Source organism: Sciurus vulgaris (genome assembly GCF_902686455.1).
Source record: "Sciurus vulgaris genome assembly, chromosome: 6".
NCBI classification, from domain to species: domain Eukaryota; kingdom Metazoa; phylum Chordata; class Mammalia; order Rodentia; family Sciuridae; genus Sciurus; species Sciurus vulgaris.
Window position 1 is genome coordinate 33,633,670 of NC_136466.1, and position 18,794 is coordinate 33,652,463.

Below are 18,794 nucleotides of genomic sequence, written 5' to 3' on the forward strand. Positions count from 1 at the left end.
AAACCCAGTGCCTCACACATGCTAGGCAAGTGCTCTGCCACAGAGCTACAGCCCAAGCCCCCATATTTAATTTTTGATGGCCTGCCAAGCTGACTGATCCACTTTGTCTTCCCACCAGCAGTAAATGGAAGTTCCAGTTCCTCCACATCCTTGTGAAGACATCCTCGTGGATGTGAAATAGTGTGAAATCCAGCTGTGGTTCTGATTGGCATTCCCCTGGTGACTGACGGTGTGGAGCATCTTTCCATGTGTTTGCTGGCCATTTGTTTATTCTGTTTGAATAAACATCTGTTTAAGTCCTTTGCCCATTTTAAAATTGGGTTGTATATCAATTTTGTTAAGTTGTAGGCATTCTTCATAGATTCTGCATATTAGACTCTTCTCAGATATGTGGTTTGCAAGTATCTTCTCACATATTCCCCCACTCACCCTGAATATCATGGGGCATCTCTCCTGTGACTGACATGGCCTCACTAGTCCTAGGCAAGCACTCTACCACTATACCCCAGGCCCTAGATCTTCTCAATCAGAATTCCATCCACCTCCAAACAAGGCACAATATGGATGTGTAAAAACCATCTTGGAAATTGGTGGAAGTAGTCTCATGGCTTCATGCTGATCCTCATGTTAGTCTTCATAGAGATCTTTTTGGATAAATACTTGTATATTATTACTAATGAATTTGATCAGGTCTTCTTTGGTAACTGTATAAGTTTTCTATGTAATAAATAGCCAGAAAGCACCTTAAAACAGCACGCTCTTCCTCTCTCACAGTTTCCATAGTCAGAGATCCAGATGTAGCCGAGTTTTGTCTCTGCTCTGGGTCTACAAGGCTGGAATCCATGGGTCACTAGGGATTTCTTTCTAGAGCTCTGGGCTCCTCTTTCATGCTCATGAGGTTCCTTGTGGTTATAGAACAGAGGCTCCATTTTTGTTGGATGTTGGCCAGGGGCTGCTCTTTGCCATCAGAGACAGCTCACAGGTCTGGGCCACCTGGCTCCCTCTACACCCCCTTTCATACTTTGAATCTCTCTAACATCAGAGAGGCCTCAGTCTTTTTTAAGGACTCAACTGCTTAAGTCAGGACCACGGTACAATCCCTTTTTTTATTAAGTCAATCGATTAGTAACTCAAGTCATCGGAATGATGCCCCCTGATATTCAGGTTCTTCCTATATTCAGGGGAGGGAACTATGCATTGTACCAGAGGGTGAGACTTGGTGGGGGAGGATATCTTAGACTTCGGCCTACCAGTCATGAATCACAGTTAGTTTCTCACTTTTGACAAATGTACTATGGTTATGTCCATATGTATATACATACATATTTCCATAAATCAAAAATGACTCCAAAACTGAAGAATGGCCACATCATGGATTTCCACATCTAGGCAAAATGAGGTGACAATGACAGATTTAATGTCTTGCCTGAAACAACATCAGAGCTTTCCCCAAACTAGAAAACCCACAAGTAACATGTAGGAAACTGTAGTTTTGAAAACACTGGCACCAAGTAGGGAAGGACAGTGGTCTCCAAGACATGGACAACAATGGCTCTGGTGTACCACCTGGGGAGTGTCCAGGCTACTGGAGTCTCATGAGTAGAAGTGATGGGGCTGGGATGGACCCAGGGCTGCAGAAGCAGTTAGAGTTTGTGGGACCAAAGAGATGAGAGCTGCACAGAGATCTTCAGAGAGTCCTCTTCAGGTACAAAGTAAAGCCTTGAACAACAGAATGATTAGGAAACTACCCCAGGCTAGGGAAACAACCACCCAGAAGGATCAGACCAGTCGATCCCATGATGTGCTCTCATGAAATGCTGAGTTGAGGCACTTTGAGGTTTGGCCTCAGTGGTGAGGAGTAATTACCCCCAGACTAACCACCGTTCTGAATCCACCTAACAGATCTTTAAAACAAGACCCAAAAGGATCAAACCATAGTTGAGCACTGCATGGCGTTTTGGTCAACTATGGACCATGTACACCATGGCGGTCACATGAGATTCCAACAGCTGGAAACTCCTCCCACCTAATGATACCTTCACCAGTGCATCATCACAGCACAACACTTCACTCACACGTCTGGGGCAATGTCGGTGTGAACTAACCTGCCCGTCAGTCGTATAAAATCACGTACATACACTTACGCACACAGTGCGTACACTGTGCACATATAACTAGGCACCACCCATAATACTCAATAATACATGACTATTACTGGTTTATGTATTTACTACATTATACTTTTATCACTACTGTACAGTGTGCTCCTTCTTCTTACAAAACAGTTACTGTAACTTGTCCCATGATCCTGTTGAGGGTCCACAGCAATTGATTGACCTAGACCATCTAGGCTTGTGTAAGTACACACTACAATGTTCACACAATGACAAATTTCACCTAATGACTCATTTCTTGGACCATAATTCCAACTGTATTTCTAAGTAACTTGAACTGTGACATAACTAAGCTCATGAATATTTATAGAAATAAAAAATATCCAGCACCTGATACGAATTATCAGTAGGGAAATAGGACCCACAGCCTTGTGTGGTGGTACACACCTGTAATCCCAGCAACTCAGAAGGCTGAGGCAGGAGGATCTCAAGTTTGAAGTCAGCCTTGACAATTTAGTGAGACCCCTATCTCATTAAAAAAAAAATAATAAAGGTAACAAGAGGGTCAGGGATGTAGAGCATCCCTGAGTTCAGTCCCCAGTACACACACAGGTACACACATAAAAAATAGGTCCCATAATGAGCAGAAAAATCAATTGATTGAAAAGCATCATTGCCAAAGACATTAGAATTAGCACTCAGAGATCTTAAAATCATTATAACTGTACTACATATGCTCAAAGAGTTAAGTAGAGACACCAAAGATATTACAAAGATCTAAACTGAAATTCAAGAGGTGAAAACTACCACTTCTGATATGAAAAATAAGGTAGAGGGAATTAATGATCAATAATTGCAGAAGAATGATTAAGGAACTTGAAGACAATTCAAAGTATCCAAAGTGACCACTTTTGAAACAGGGAAGATAATCAGTGAACTGTGGGACCTAACTACAAGTAATTGGAGTCACCTAAGGAGAAGACAAAGAGTAGAATAGAAAAAAATATTTGAAGAAGTAAATAATGGTCAAAACATGTTTTCAGATTTGATGAAAAATATAAACCTGTGGTCCAAGAATCTCAATGAAACCTAAGAAAAATAAACAATAAGGAAACTACACCGCAACATATCATAATTAGATTGCTTAAAACTACCAATAAAGAAAAGCCCTTTAAAGCAGTTAGAGAAAGGAGATAGTATATGGATGATTGGAATGCTCATATACTGCTGGCGAGAATGTAAAATAATTCAATGACTGAACAATAATTTAGCAGTTTCTTAAAAGTTAATCATGCAACTATTAAATGATCAACCATTTCACTCCAAGGTATTTATCCCCAAGAGAAATGAAAGCATATGTCCATACAAAAACTGACATATGAATGTTCATGGCTGCTTTATTTGTAACAGCCCCGAACTGGAAACAGTCTGCATGTCCATCAGCAGGTGAATGGATAAACAAATGATGGTATAGTCATACAACGCCATACTAAGGGTAATAAAAAATAACTGACTACTGTGCAGAATTAGTTATTTGCATAACTATTACACAAAATATTTTTAAAAAACTCAATAATTATACTGACTGAAAGAAACTACACTTTAAAAAAAGAAAGGAAAAAATGAAGGAATGTGCATAATGCTATTCATATAAAAATTCTGAATGATAAAAACTGATCGGCAGTAACAGAAATCAAGGAAGCAGAAAGAAATTTTGAGGGTGATGGGTAAGTTCACTCTCTTGACTTTGCAAAAGGTTTCTTGGATACGCACATCCATCTCTTGTCAAAATTTATCAAGTTGTATGATTTAAGCATGTGGAGTTCAGTATAGGTCAACTGTACCCCCCCCCCAAAAAAAAAAAAAAAAAAAATCCCAGGCCTTGGTTTTGCTGGGCTGGAGATGGTGCGGCAGGTGTCCTGGGGTCAGAAGCCATCGCACTGAACTTCAGATGCCCCCTTGGTGCCAGGTAAAATCTCCCCCGCAGAGTCATGGCAAAGACAAAGTATGAGAGCACCAGGCCAGCCCAGGCACTTGGCAGGAGCTGCAGAACTTTTCTCAAAGGAATGTGGGTTTAATCAGTGACTCCCATCGGCACGCTGAAGTGACTCTCTTCCAAACCACATCAGCAAACATATTTCCTGAAGGGTCCCTGCTCAGTCTCGAAATACATTAGCATGTTTTGAAAGGGCTGGTCTACAAACAAAACACAATTCTTCAGTAATCCTTCGTTCATGTTCCTATTCATTATTTTTCAAAGGCGCACATTGCTTCCCGTCAGAACCCGCCTTCGAGGGTTTACCACATCGGGCTGACAGAAAGAAATCCCATCAACAGCCCTACTGGGGAGAATAGACAGTTTCCATCCAAGCTTTTGGCATGTTGAGGGGAGCCCTCAGGCTGCCTGCAGACATGGGCACCAAACCTCCTCCATGAACTGGATGTCACAGGTTGAATGGCATCCCCCACCAAATTCATAAATTAAAGTCCTAACCCGATTCCCTTAGGATGTTACTGAATTTGGAGATGAGACCATTAAAGAGATAATAAAGGTAAAATAAGGTCATGAAAGTAGGACCTAATCCAATTGGACTAGTGTCCCAATAAGGGAAGATTGGGACACAGACACACATGGAGGGAAGATGACATACAAATACAGCAAGAAGGCAGCCATCTGAAAGCCAAGAGGCCTCAGAAAAAATCAACCCTGTCTACACCTTGATGTCAGACTTCCAGCCTCCAGAACTCTGGGAAGATACATTTCTGTCACTTAAGCCACCCAGACTGTGATACTTCCTTATGGCAATCTTAGCACACTAATGCGATGGGATCTCGGAGGCAGCCTCATCCCAACTCCGACTGCCACCCTCAGATTACCCATGAGACAGTATGGTGATGGAAGTGAAGGGGACAGTGAGGAGGCTGCAAGGACCCAGGGAACTGGGCTGGGCGAAGCTCCATCAGCCCATGGATGATGGAGACATGGATGGTTGTATTAGTCAGCTTTACATCACTGTGACAAAACCCCTGAGAAAAATCAACTTAAAAGAGGAAAGATTTGTTTTAGCTCATGAAGGTTTCAGTCCAAGATTGGCTGACTCCATTGCTTTGAGCCTGAGGCAAGGCAGAACATCATGGCGGTGGGAGAATTAGTGGAGAAGGCTGTTCACCTCATGAAGTTCAGGAAGCAGAAAGAGAGAGAGGGAGAGGAAGGACCTGGCAATAAGAAATACCCTTCCAGGGTAGGCCTCAGAGACCTACTCCCTCCAAGTAGGCCATGCCATCTGCAGTTTCCAACACCACTTAATTATCAACCCATCAAATGGATTAATCCATTGATTATATCAGAGTCTTTATGATCCAATCACTTCCCAAAAGTCCCACCTCTGAACCTTGCTATGCTGGGGACAAAGTCTTTAACATATGAGCCTTTGGAGGACCTTCAAGATCCAAATGGTAACAATGGTTGATGAGGCAGACACCACAGAGGAATATTTAGGAAGATAAGCAAGGCAGCAGTGGCCAGACTGGCCTGGGGTGAGAAGTGGCAGGACTTAGGCAAAAACACAGCTACAGTCAGTCCTCTGTACCCGTGGGTTCCACATCTGTGGATTCACCCAACAGTGTATGAAGAGTATCTTTTAAAAAATTGAGTGTGTACTGCACACATACAGATTCTTTCTTGCTATTTTCTAAACAATACAGTATAGCATATTTACTCGGCATTAACATTGTATTAGGAATTCTAAATCCTCCAGAGATGATCTAAAGCATAGGGAGGGCATGCATAGGTTCTATGCAATTCTGTGCCTTTTATATAAGGGACTTAAACATCTGCTGTCTACAGGGGTCCTGGAACCCATCCTCCATGGATACCAAGGGAGGACTGTATTTTAAGAAGGACCATGTTAATGGGACTGAAATAAAGGGAACAGAATAAAGCCCAATGACGAAATCATCTGCAGAATTTCCCTAGCTGGTACTTCTTCCCAGCCCATGCCACCAAAAGCCAAGCTGGAGTTTGGAGCCTCAGTACAGGAATGGGAAGAACTTGGAGGATCTGCCCCCAAGAAGTTCCCTCTGCACTGGATGTTAGCAGTCCTGGCAGCCATCCAACTGCCAGGATTAGCCAGGCAGGGCATGGTAGGTAGGGGACTGATGGCTCTGCTGTGCCTTGCCAGGGCTGTCCTGGGGAGGGTGCTCCACTTCATCCTCACAGAAACAACTCGAGGCAAATACTGACACCCCTTTTTCCAGGGTAAGGAGCTGGGACTTGGAAAAAGCCAAGGAATTTGTCCCAGGACATTGGCAAGTTCAGAGGCAGCTCCAGACTCAAATCCAGGTGCCCACGACTCTAAAGCACACAGCAGGAGCCATGCAGTCTGTTAAGGGGAATTTCAGGGGAATGGGGGTGGAAAACCTTCTATGGTGAGACAGTAATGTCAGGCTGGTCCCATCTAGGAACATCACAGTCTCTCACCCATGTGTATACACAGCATGCATACAGACTCTCATATGCATGCGGGCACTCATGTACACACCCACCATATTCTCTCTCTCTCATACCAGCTCACACTCGCATACTCTAGTCCCACTGCCATCATGGGAACTTGTCCTTCATTTGACCACTCCACAGCACGGGTCTGAAGACAAGATGCTGTAGATGATAACCGCCCATACACCACAGAAACAGGCACAGTTTAAATAAAGGAACAGACCCTGCTTTCTTTGTATGATTGTACTTCCTGAAGGATGAAAGTTGAGTACATTTTATTTAAACCACCTTTTAAAAATGCCAGAATGCATTCTAATTGCTTTATGATTTGTTTCACAACTCAAATTTGGAAACACATTCCATTTTAGAAGCTTACATTACCCATTTGAAAGCACACACACTGCTCCCCCCAGCATCCTCCAAATTCATGGCTACATCAGGAAAATAAATTTTTTCACTTGCCAATGTCAATTGAAGTATACGTGCGAAGCCTCTAACTTACCAGATTAATAAGGAGCATTTAGGGGGTGTTTGTGCCATATTGCATAATCACAAAACCAAACTATCTTGTTAATTAAAGCAAACTGATTAGGTGTTGGTGTGCCCTTTCACAATGGCAACTCCATATAATTATTTTCATGAACAATATGACTTATCTGTCATAAATATAAAAATTTTAATTAAATGAGAAATCTTACAAAAGAGAGACCAAAAAAGGGGGGCGCTCTGTGAAGCCAATTCTGTGTTTACCTTCCTTCAACAACCAAATCACATTTTTTCTGCCCATTGACTCAGACTGGATGTGTGTTTATATACATATATATATTTTTTTTTATTTTTTTAATTTTTAATTTTTTGCATCTGTACAGCTTTTAATAGGATGGCAGAACCCCAGTGTTAAGGGATCTTAAGGTCAGCCCTGTAACCATGGGAACTCCTCTTCAAATAGCCCACAGACTACACATTTCTTCTAGATTCCAGAAAGAATGTTCTGAAAAGTATAGCCACATTCAGAGTATGCATGACGCACCGAGAGCTGTGCACACAGCACCTTCTTAGGTCCCGTGGAAATGTTGTCAGGCAAGTACTATAATCCCTTGAACAGAGGATCAAACTGAGGTTTGTAAAAACTCAGTGTTTTGAAGTCATACAGCTGGGAAATGGCAGAGGTGGGATGTGAACCTGGGTCTGCTTAAAGCCGAGGTCCCTCTTGCCACTCTACACATTTGTCATTTACAGATATCTTCAAGGACATCCACACTTGTAGAAAAACTGTTGCGTCTGACACTCAAGGCTAAGTTGCTGCTTCGAATGGGTCTGCCATGAGGATATGAAAATAATTCTGGATTAGAAGTCGGGATACCTGGATTATCCAAATTCAGATGTATACTGTCACCAGGACCCTGTGGCTGCCCTTTTCTGGGAGTCAGAAAAGCACGCAGGCCTGGGGGTGTAGCTCAGTGGTAGAGCATTTGCCTAGCATGTGTGAGGACCTGGGTTCCATCCCCAGCACCACACAAAAGAAAGTCTATCAACTGTTTCCCTCCGCAGCCTCCAGGAGTACATTGACATGACTCTTCTTTTTAAAACTCCATCTGCAAACCTAATTTTCTCTCCCAATGGTTCATGCCACTGGTACATGAAATATGTTTCTGAATATGGTGAAGGGATGTTTTCTGGGTGTTTGTGTCAACAATTAAAGATTAATCCTGACTCTACACATGGAGAAAATCGAAGGGGCAAGAACTTCGGGTTGTGTGTGGCCTCTGGAGAACTTTCTCAAATTGAGTTACATTTGTTCATATAATTAGAAGTCACAGTGCAGACCAGGCCGAGTGCCTGGCACCGCTAAATGCTATTCAGCATAGAACTGTGCACCAAACCGCCAAACCCCCAAAGGAGCCCGATTCTGAGATGAGATCTTTAAACTGACTTTTCTCATGTGTTATGGAAAGGCTTTCTTTTTGCTTTCAACAATGACAGATTCAGCCACAAGGCAGACTGAATCCACTTTGCCCATCATAAATCTTGAAGCAACATTTCAGAATGGTGCCATAGCTTCAGAATATCACAAGAGGAAACACACACTGTCAAGGGCAACTTGGATCTTCTCAAATTGAAACAAAAAACCCCAAAGGACACTCGTGTTCATCCAGTTGCTCTACAATCCAAAGAAAAGCAAAAGTAAGAAACTTTCCCCACAAAGCCACGGACTGCACCACATTTTGGGCTAACAAATATTTAGAGGAGACCTAAATGGTATGTTGATAGTTGGATACAGATTTTCTGGATGGGATGATATGCAGTCATTAAACATGACCATAAAGATCACATATCACTTGGAAAAAGTTTTTGAGTGTGTGAAGTTTAAAAACAAATGCCAGAGGCACATGGCGTGTACTCTGGTTAAAATTAGTATGAGCAAATCTGTCCATGAATGAGGATTGGGAGAGATTATGCAAAAAGTTAAACAGCCCTTGTTTTATGTAGTAGAATTATCAGTAACACTGATTCTGTTAAATCAAGATACACTTTGATTATTCTACAAAAAGAAAAAAAAGGGATGCAAGACAGCAAGCTGGCATGCTATTTCCTGATACAGTCGATCCTTCACATCTGATGCACTGATGTAACCAACTATGGTTCAAAAGTAGTGGAAGGAAGTGAATGGTAAAGTGCTTGCCTCACATGCATGAAGTCCTGGGTTCAGTTCCCAGATCCAAAACAGGAAAGAAAAAAAAAAAAAAAAAAAAAGACAAAAGTATTTGGGGAAGAAGAGCTGCATGTGTTCTGAAAACCTAAAGACTTTTCCCATTGTCATTATTGCCTAAATGATACAATATATCAACTATTTGCATAACATTTGCATTTTATAAGGTATTACAAATCACTTATATAGAATTTGAAGGATGTATGAAAGTTCTGTGCAAAAACTGTGCCATTCTATACAAGGGTCTTGAGCATCCATGGGTTTTGGTATCCAGAGGGGTCCTGAAACCAATCCCCCCATGGATACTTAGGGGCAACTGCTGTCCAACAAAGAGCAGATTTGAAAGAACCCAACATCTCACCAACACCTATCAGTGCCTCATGGAGGAGGGTTAGGGTTATTGAGAGAAAAGGGAAAGACATGTAGACATCTGTGGTGAGAGAGGCCTTCTCTGAAGGTGTAGGATCATACCAATGCTCTGTGAGGCCCTGCAAGCAAAGGACAGTGGGATCCACTGCTCAAAGCTGACAAAGATTCCTGCTTCAATGAACAGTAGTCAGGTTCACAATCCTTCTCCTAGGCCCATCACGCACATCCCTCTAAAATCCAGTTTAGATTTAGCAAAGAACCCTGCTACGTCAGTTCAGCAGAAAGTCCCATTCTCAGTATCAGATCAGTTTCCTCATCCCACCACTATGTTAGCTTTCTGTTGCTGTGACAAATACCTGAGATAAACAACTTTATAAGGAAGAAAGGTTTATTCTGTCTCGTGGTTTTGGAAGTTTCAGTCTGTGATCGCTTGGCCCTATTGCTTTTGGGCCTGTGGCAGGATAGTACATCATGGTGGGAACACATGGTAGGGGAGGTCTATTAACCTCATAGTAGCCAAGAAGCAAAGAGAGAGACAGGAAGAGGTTGAGGGGCAATATCCCCTTCAAGGGCACGCACCCAATGACCTAACTTCCTTCCACTAGGCCTCACCTCCTAAAAGTTTCACCACTTTCCACTAGCACTGCAGACTGGCAACCAAGGTTTTAGCATATGGGCCTTTGGGGGACAACCCCCACCTGCTAGCTGAGGTCTGGTCACCCTGACCTATCTTCAGCAAGAATCCTGTTAGTGGGTAGGGTAGTGGCTAAGTGGTAGAGCCTTTTGCCTAGTGTGCATAAGGGCCCGGGCTTATATTCTCAGCACCACATGCGCGCGCGCGCACACACGTCTGTCAGGTGAATTTAGCCAGAATACCCCTGACCCTTGAGGTTCCTCTTAGTCATTCTCCATCCACTGAGCTACACACTGTTCCTTGGCTTTAAATCCCCACTGCCCAAGCTGTATGTATGTGGAGTTGTGCCCAATCTCTCCCCCACGGTGAAACCCCATTAAGTTGGCCTTGCTGAGCTTTAAGGGGTGTCACTCATTCTTTTCTGTTTAACAAGTGTCATGGAGTCATTTTTTCTTTTGCAACAGAGCTCATTCTCTGCTGCGGTGGCTATTTCCACCCAGCCCTCCCTTTTCTACTCTGTGTCCCGGTTTCTCTGGACCAGAGAAGTGAGGGGTGGGACAACCTGCCTGGGCCATGCAGCCCATGGTCAGCGGTGGCCTCTGATTCCTCTCCCTGACCTTTCCTCCTCCACCCTGTAGCGTTTTCCTCTTCCAAACTCAGATCCTCAAAAGTCACAGTAGCAGATGGTGCCAGGCAAGGCTGTGGCAGCCTCCCAGCCACATGCATCTCATTGGTCCCTGGGATTTGAGGTACCCCCCAGATTCCTCAACTAGCCAGTGGAGTAGAGTCTGATCCTCCAGAGAACATTCTCTGAGAAGCTGCTGGAAATGGGCAAAGGAACATGGATCACCAGAGCAGGTGGCCCGGATGTGGGCCCAGGCACACTGCCCTAGGTTGAACACAAAACTCACACAAAGGGGCAGTGGATGCAAATGTCCTTTTTATGCTCTCTTGAAAGGCACCCTGCAAACCCCAATGGAGCCCAGGCCTGGTCCTGGGTGCCCCGAGCATCCACCTTGTGACATCTTTCTATGAAACAACAATAACCTGTCTTGAGGTTGTTTGCAGGCAAGTTTTAAAATTGTGAATGATCTTGTAACTTGTAAAGCTCACATTTTGTAAACTCATTAATCCAGAGAGAAGTACAGATTTCAGTACTTCCACAGATAAACCCAAATTTACCAACATACATGAACCCCTACAGAACTATTCCAGGGGATCAAAATTCCTTTATCTGGATTTTGAGCCATGGAGGTAGGATTTCTTCTGAACATGGTTCCAGCCTCTCTTATTATTTCTTGGATGGTTTACCTACAGGTTTTTCTGGCCTCGTGTCCTCTCTCCCTTCTAATAACAGCACTTAGAATTATCCTTTGGGAACTGGGATGGAGCTCAGTGGTAGGGCACTTGCATAACATGTGTGAGGTCCTGGGTCTGGTCCCCAGCAAGGCATGAATCAAAACAAAACTGAATTGTTCTTTGGATACACCCTCTACTTCTCAGTCCCTTCAGTGCTAGTATACACGTGTGCCAGTACACACGCCCCTGAACCTGGCTGATCAGAAAAGCTGTCTGGCAGTCTTAGCAATGCACACAGGTAATTCATATTGGACCAATAAAGAGAATTAGAAAACTTCTGTCAGGACTGTTGGAAAAGAGAAACTCTAAGGCTATGATACGAATTTGGAGTCTCTGGAAGTTTTCCAGGCATCTCATGGGAAGAATGAGGATATCCTTGAGAAATATGGAGCCAATTCAAAGAAACCCCAAACAAGATGCCTCTAGAGGGTCCAGAAGACAGTCACCTGGACTTCCTGGTTACTCGAGCCACCAATTCCCTGTGAAGTCCAAGTCTCTCTGAGGGGTGGTCCTGTTACATTGTGGTTTGAAGGTACAAAGATCCAAAGGCATCTAGGAAGGCTGACTCCAGTGAGAAGGACATCCTTCCTGCTCTGGGGACCCTGATCCTAACTGCACACACTCTGGAAGGGGATTTGAAGTCTGCACAACATCGACTATAGAGAAAGCCAAGGAGACCCATGACTGGGAGGAGGGGGAAGCAGTGCTGTCTGGGCACACTGAATGGGGACAGGTGTGACATACACAGGTCTTGGTGCTTGTAGAGGCTGGATCAGTTTTTTCCACCCGAGCAGCCTCTTCCACTTTGGGCAGAGTGATGTGAAGTATTATCTTCCCAACATATGCTGGGAAAAAGTTAGCCCACAGAGCCCTGGAGTGCCACTCCCTATGTGGGGCCACTCCCTCCAGTCACTTTGAGATCAGAATGGCATCCACTCCAGGGTTAAAGGTCATAAACTACTGATATGGCTTGGATGTAGTTTGTCCCCCAAGTGATGGAAGCTTGGTCTATGCTAACGTTAGGAGGAGGTAGGACCTTTAAGGTGGGAGGTCTTTAAGTCATTGGAGGCGAACCCCCGGAAGGGTTTAGAGAATCTCATGGGATCCCTGAGTTAGTTCTTATGAAAAGAACCCCTCCCTGCTCTGGCTTCCTGTCTCACCAAGTGATCTCACCCACTTGTATCCTACCTTTGTAATGCCACCCATCATTTTGTGACATAGCTAGGGGGTCCTCACCAGAGTCTGCACATGCTGTTTGGACTTTACATCTCCCAAACTGTGAGCTAACTAAACCTCTTTTCTTGATAAATGGCCCAACCCCAAGTATATCATTATAGTAACAGAGAATGGACAAATACAACTATAAATAGGATTGTCAGAGAGAATCTCAAGCATACCAACTTTCCCTTCATCTACACCTGGAGGCAAAGCTGGATGTGGATAGCAGGGTCTTGAAAGAGACAACAATTTTGTGGTTGGAGAGTGTTCCCAAAGTGTGGAGTTTGGGAAACACCAAAGTGAAAGGAAAGCATAGTTGTGAATATTGACAGGACAAAAAAATGACGGTCCCTTCTCATTGACTCAATTCTCCTTGGAGGACATCTTGTCCTCCCCTGGAGTGACAGTAGTGACAACATTCTATGGGACCTGGCTGACAGTCTTGGTTGCTCCCCAGTTGCCATTCCCACTCTTCTTTCCTAACAAAGCTTCAATTCTATTCCAGTGGCAATGTGCCCAGCCTCAGGGGATGAATCAAGATTGGCCAAAGCCTCTTTATTGGCAACCCCATTACCTTTGCCAGTGAAAGGGTGGTGACCATGTGACCTAGTTCTGGCTGATGGCTGTAAGAGAATTATGCAGAAAGATGATGGGAAAGTTTTCCCTGATTTAAATAAAAGAGAAAGTCTCACAAAAAAGATAACTCTTTTTCTTTTCCCGTTCCCGACCTTGACTATTCTGGTGTAAAGACACGTGTGGAGCTACAGCAGCCATCTTGCAACCATGAGGAAAGGACAAGAGAATGGCAGACACAATCTGGCACCCAGGTGTGACCAAGTCATTGAACTAAACCAAGATACCTTAACTTTCTTCCAGGCTTTTCTTATTATACAATTCAGTGACTGTCATGTTAAGTGACCACACTCAGGTATTCCATTATCTGCCATCAAAAACATAGATATTGATTGTATTAGTCCATTTCTCATTATTATAATGAAATACCAGTGGCAGGTGTTGACCACCATATTAGAGAGGAGAAAGCTGAGGTTCAGAAAGTTGAAGAGGTTGGATGACAGCTCTAACTAGTGGGACAGGTCTGAAACTCCCCTGCTGATGAGCAGCTGCATGCATCTGCCCTGTTCTACCTGCTGGTTAGGAATTCACTCAGCTAGCAGAGTCCCCCAGTTTAGGAGCTGTTGAAACATCCAACTCAAAAATTCCAAAAACTGACTTTGAAAAGAATACCCCAACAGTTGGCCTGTTCTAAACATGCTGCTATTATTATAAAACTCTTCCAAACTGTGGCCTTTTTTAAAAGAAAAAATGTAAGGCAAGAAAACAGTGGAGAAAGAAATTAAGCATGCCAGAAAAATAATTGGAAGGAAACTTTTTCTTTTTTCTTTTGGTTTGGGAGCCAGGAAGTGCCAAGGAAACAAAAGTAGTTATGATTTATACTCTATTTCTAGTTGTGCATGGGATTAAAAAATAGGCATCTTTATTAAAATGGACACCATAGAGCTGTCCTGACAAGCAGACACACTGCTACAAAGGCTGGAAAAGCTACATTTGAGTTTGAGTTTGACAGTCACTTCACTAATATATGTAGCTGATGGTAGGGAAGGAAAGCACTTGAATTTTATTCCCAGTCTCTGGGTTTTTCTTGTTTTCAAACTGATTGATCTGGACAATGGAAGGCCAACAGCCAACAATAAATCCATTGTAAGCTGGAAATGGTCTCCTCTGAATACAACTAAATATTTCTTTAATCCTTGCATTAAATTTTTTACTGTAATATAAAAGCTATGTACTTTAAAGTCTGAGCTTTTGTAACTGTAACTAAAGGTGTGGCTGTAACACTTTTTGTGTTAGTTTTGTAACACAGTAACTAGAGGACTGATTAATTAGGCAACCTACTTAAAGCACTTTCAAAGTAAAATATCAGATGTTTGTTTTGTGTCAGTATTTTGAAATCACACTGAAGATACTGTCATGAATGAGTCTGGCTTGGAAGTTTTGTCTTTATATCCTAAAAACCATTTATTCCCTTTAGTTCCTTGGGAAGGGTCTTTAATAATCATGAGATAACAAGAATATTCCTTTTCTGTAGTTTCTGTATCTACATTATCGGGCCCATCAGTCAGTCCCAGAAAAAATTTATGTCACAGTTCTGTTCCCAAGGGAACAAGGAGAGTGGGTCCCCTACTAACAGTGGCTTTTGTTGGCTTTTTTTTTTTTTTTCCTGACATTAAAGTTGTGTGTGGTTGGCAAGAATTTCTTTAATTTGGGCAGGGTTTCTGCCTCTGATACTCTGAAAACGAGTTTGTTGGTAAAAGACAAGCCACAAGCACCTTCACACATAATGACTTCAGCACTGACTTAGAAGAGGTTCCACTGAGAACAAATCTGAGCTGAGAAAACATGTTCAAGTACAAATTTTCTTTCCTCAACAGATTTTCAGTGTGATATTTAGTTATCCTTTGTATCTAGCTGTTCGAAGAAGCAACTACACATCTATTTAAAGCCAATTACTGGTTCCCCATAATGGGCCTCCCACTGCACCCTCATCTCAGCCAGGGAACTCACTGTCACAAAGCTGAGTGCATTTCCAATCCAGCAACAGTTACAAGAAGCATAGCTAATAGCAGGAACTGACTAACACCCAGGAAGAGAGGTGCCCACTCAGCGGGGACACCCCAACAACCAGAAACTCAACACCAACTGGCATCCACATGGGACCACCTCTGACTCTCCACTGGCAGGGCGAGGCAGGCAGCGTAAAGGCCAAGCACAACATGTACCCCAGATACTGAACTGTGCATAGTCAGTGTTAGTAAGTGTCAAAGGGCGCAGGAAAATCTTGAATAGGAATCTCAGGATTGTAAAATTTCCCTTTGCCTTTCTAACAGAGAGAGAGAGAGAGAGAGAGAGAGAGAGAGAGAGAGAGAGAGAGAGAGAGAGAGAGAGAGAGAGAAAGGAAAGAAGTAAGGAGACAGCAGGAGGAGGGGATAGTAGGGGAAGAAAGAAGAGGAGAGAGGAGAGGGGGAGAAGGAGAGGAGAGGCAGCTGAGCTCTGCCCACTAAATCATCTTCAATCACCACCATTCACCCAAGTGATACTCCAGCAGAAGTGTGATGAAGCAGTCTTTCCCCACTGAAGTTCAGTACTAAAGAATCAGCATTTCCCAGCACTGGCTACTTTCCCAAGACCCCCTATCCCTATTAGTATAGACACAATTTGCAAAGTTCCTTGTTAAAAGGTTTTTCCAGGCTTTCTGATTTACTCAATCAGGGCTTGTGGTTTATTTTTACTAAGTCCAAGGGGCCTCACAGTAGAAAGAACAGCTGCAGTTAGAGCATTCACAGGTAGAAACTTTACGGGGCCTCTATAAATCAGTTCAACACCCTCGTCACTAGGGGTTTGCCAAAAGATAATAGGCAGCAATTATGAAACCATCACCAGGAGTTGCCAGCAGGGTTTGGGAAAATTTCTGAAGTCTGTAGGCACTTTTAAGGCGGAAAAGAGAAAATCATTTTAGGAAATAGCAATTTTGCTCAAAACCAAGTAGAAGAGATATGCTGGCTTAAGATGACTAAGAAGTAAGTGTGGTAAACAAGAAGGTGTGGTATGTCTTCTACCATTCTCCTTAAGATTCCAAATTAACTTGAAAGTGATAGACAGTTCAATATGTTTGGTGCTGGGAACAGAATCCAGGGCCTTGCTCGTGCTAAACATGCACTCTACCACTGAGCTACACCTCTAACTCCACAAAGCATAACATATTAGTAAAGATCACAGTAGGCTACAGTTTAGGGAATTGGTGGTAATTGGCCTGCCCTCCCAGTCCTCTGCCATGAAACACTGCCTCATTTCCCACAGAACTTAAGGATGTCCTTGGGATCTTGGGTAGCCACCCTCCCCAGGAGGAAGAGGTCGCTCAGGCAGGGGAGATGGCAGAGCCAGGAGAAGCTCTGGCCAGTGTACTGGTGCCTGTGCCTGATCTATGGGGAGCAGAGCTAATGCAACAAAGGTGGAGGTTCTAACCAACTTGTTGAATGAGTCTTTGAGGCCCCAAACGTGGTTCCTGCTTTGAAGATAGCAGTCCTAACTCTTTAGACGTATCTCCGAGACTGATGTGATGCTATCAACAAGGGGATGGGGGATGGATCACAACTCCCATTGCAGGATGTGACAACTCAGAATGTACTGCGTCCCCACTGCCCAGGTGACATCACTCGAAACCAGAATGCAGGTGACTGGCCCTGTTTTTCCTTCCCCTCAACCCAACCAGCTAATGTGTACACCGCGCTCAGTTATGGCAGCCTGGGAGCACAGCATATCCAAGATGGAGCTGCTTCCAAACAAACTTTCCTGGGCATCTAGGGCCGATGCGACCCCTCCAAGACCCTGAAGTCTGTCTGAGGTTTCCCTCTACTGTGGCCACCGGCTGCTCCAGATATACCAGTGATGGGAACTAGAGTCTGCGGACGCTTCCAACATGAGCCTTGTCGTTATCTGGGGCGCTTACCGAAGGCGGGAAGTCGCGAGTCCGAGCGCACATAACAGAGAAGACCCGCTCCCAGGACGGTTACTCCAAGTCTGTGGTCTCAGTTTTCCCTTCCCCTGCTGTAAGGACCCCTAGACGGTCCTTTTGGCTTGCCTTTCCCGTATCCACCAGCCCCGACAGGAGACTCTGTGGCAGGAGCAAAGACAGCAGGACCACTCCGGGTCAGCAGCCCCATTCTCCATCTGGCGTGGACATCCTGTATGTACTCTATCGCCCCCAGTACCAGGGCGACCCTTCCTCAGGGCGACAGAAACGCCGCCCCATGCTCTCAGAGCGCGAACCTTCCCCCAGACCCCCACACACGGAATCCTGTGGACCGCCCACGCCCCGCGCCCCAGCGCCTCACCTCGCGCAGCAGGCGCTCCAGGTGCGGCTCGGCCCAGGCGTCCAGGGTGCCCGGCGGCCTCGAGCGCCGCAGGAGCTCCCGCTCCTCCTCGAGCGCCGACACTCGGCCCTGCAGTGCGGCCGCCTGGGCGCCCAGCAGCAGGCAGGCGGCCGCCGAACCCACGGAGAGCAGCAGGCACAACGCGCTCACCGCCCGAGACCCGACGGTCGTCGCGGGGCGCCCTCGGCCGCCGCCGCTCCCAGCCGGGCTGCTCTTCTGCGCCTCGTCGCCGCAGCCGCCGCCACCACCGGCGCAATCGCCCAGGCTCATGGCGCGCTCGTCCCGCGGGGACTGTCCGACTGGGACCGCTAAGAACTAGGATCGCAGAATGAGCGCACAGGAGAGCCCGAGGCACGAGGTCGACCCGGCGCTGGGCTTGGCCTCCGAGTAGTAGCGGATCACGGCGCACGCCCCCTTCTCCTTCGCCAGCTCCTCCACAGCGGCCACTTTGGACAGTTTCCTTTATGCAAATAGACCCTGCCAGAAAAGGAGCCCGGACCCACCCAGGGGAGGAGCGGCCTGGCCCGCTCAGCGAGGGGCGGGGGCGAGAAGGGAGCTGGCTCCTGGAGTCACCCGTGTGAGCCAGGCTGACCCAGTGCGCAGCGCGCCCTCAGCCTTCACCTGGCCCAGGCGCCAGGCTGCACCCATCCCGGCGTGAGCGCCTCTGTGACTTCCCAGCCATGGTCCCCACAGCGATCCCCAAAATTACGAAGTAAGTCTGGAGACTCAGCGCGTCTTCTGCAGCCCACTCCTGCTGGAGCACCAATAGGCCTTGGGAGCATTCTTTTAAACATGTGTGATTTAACCTTTCGGACACTTTTAAATAAAAGTTCAAACTCCAAATCCTGAGGAAAACTTAGTGGCGCCGACCTAGATGGTGGCTTGGCGCCGCTTGGTGGCCGAAAGAGACTTATGCAGATTCGTATTTAGAGCCGCAGTTAGGATC

At 45.1% G+C, this 18,794-nt stretch overlaps 1 protein-coding gene across 1 annotated transcript in view; it reads right to left on the minus strand.

The window, feature by feature from the left end:
* COL23A1 (collagen type XXIII alpha 1 chain) overlaps nt 1–18,254 on the minus strand; it is a 384,293-nt gene extending 366,039 nt beyond the window's left edge. The window contains exon 1 of the mRNA XM_079144321.1: nt 17,810–18,254. Coding sequence (XP_079000447.1) covers nt 17,810–18,118 — 309 coding nt within the window. The 5' untranslated portion in view covers nt 18,119–18,254. The remainder of the gene's footprint in view (nt 1–17,809) is intronic.
* Nucleotides 18,255–18,794: the final 540 nt, after the last annotated feature.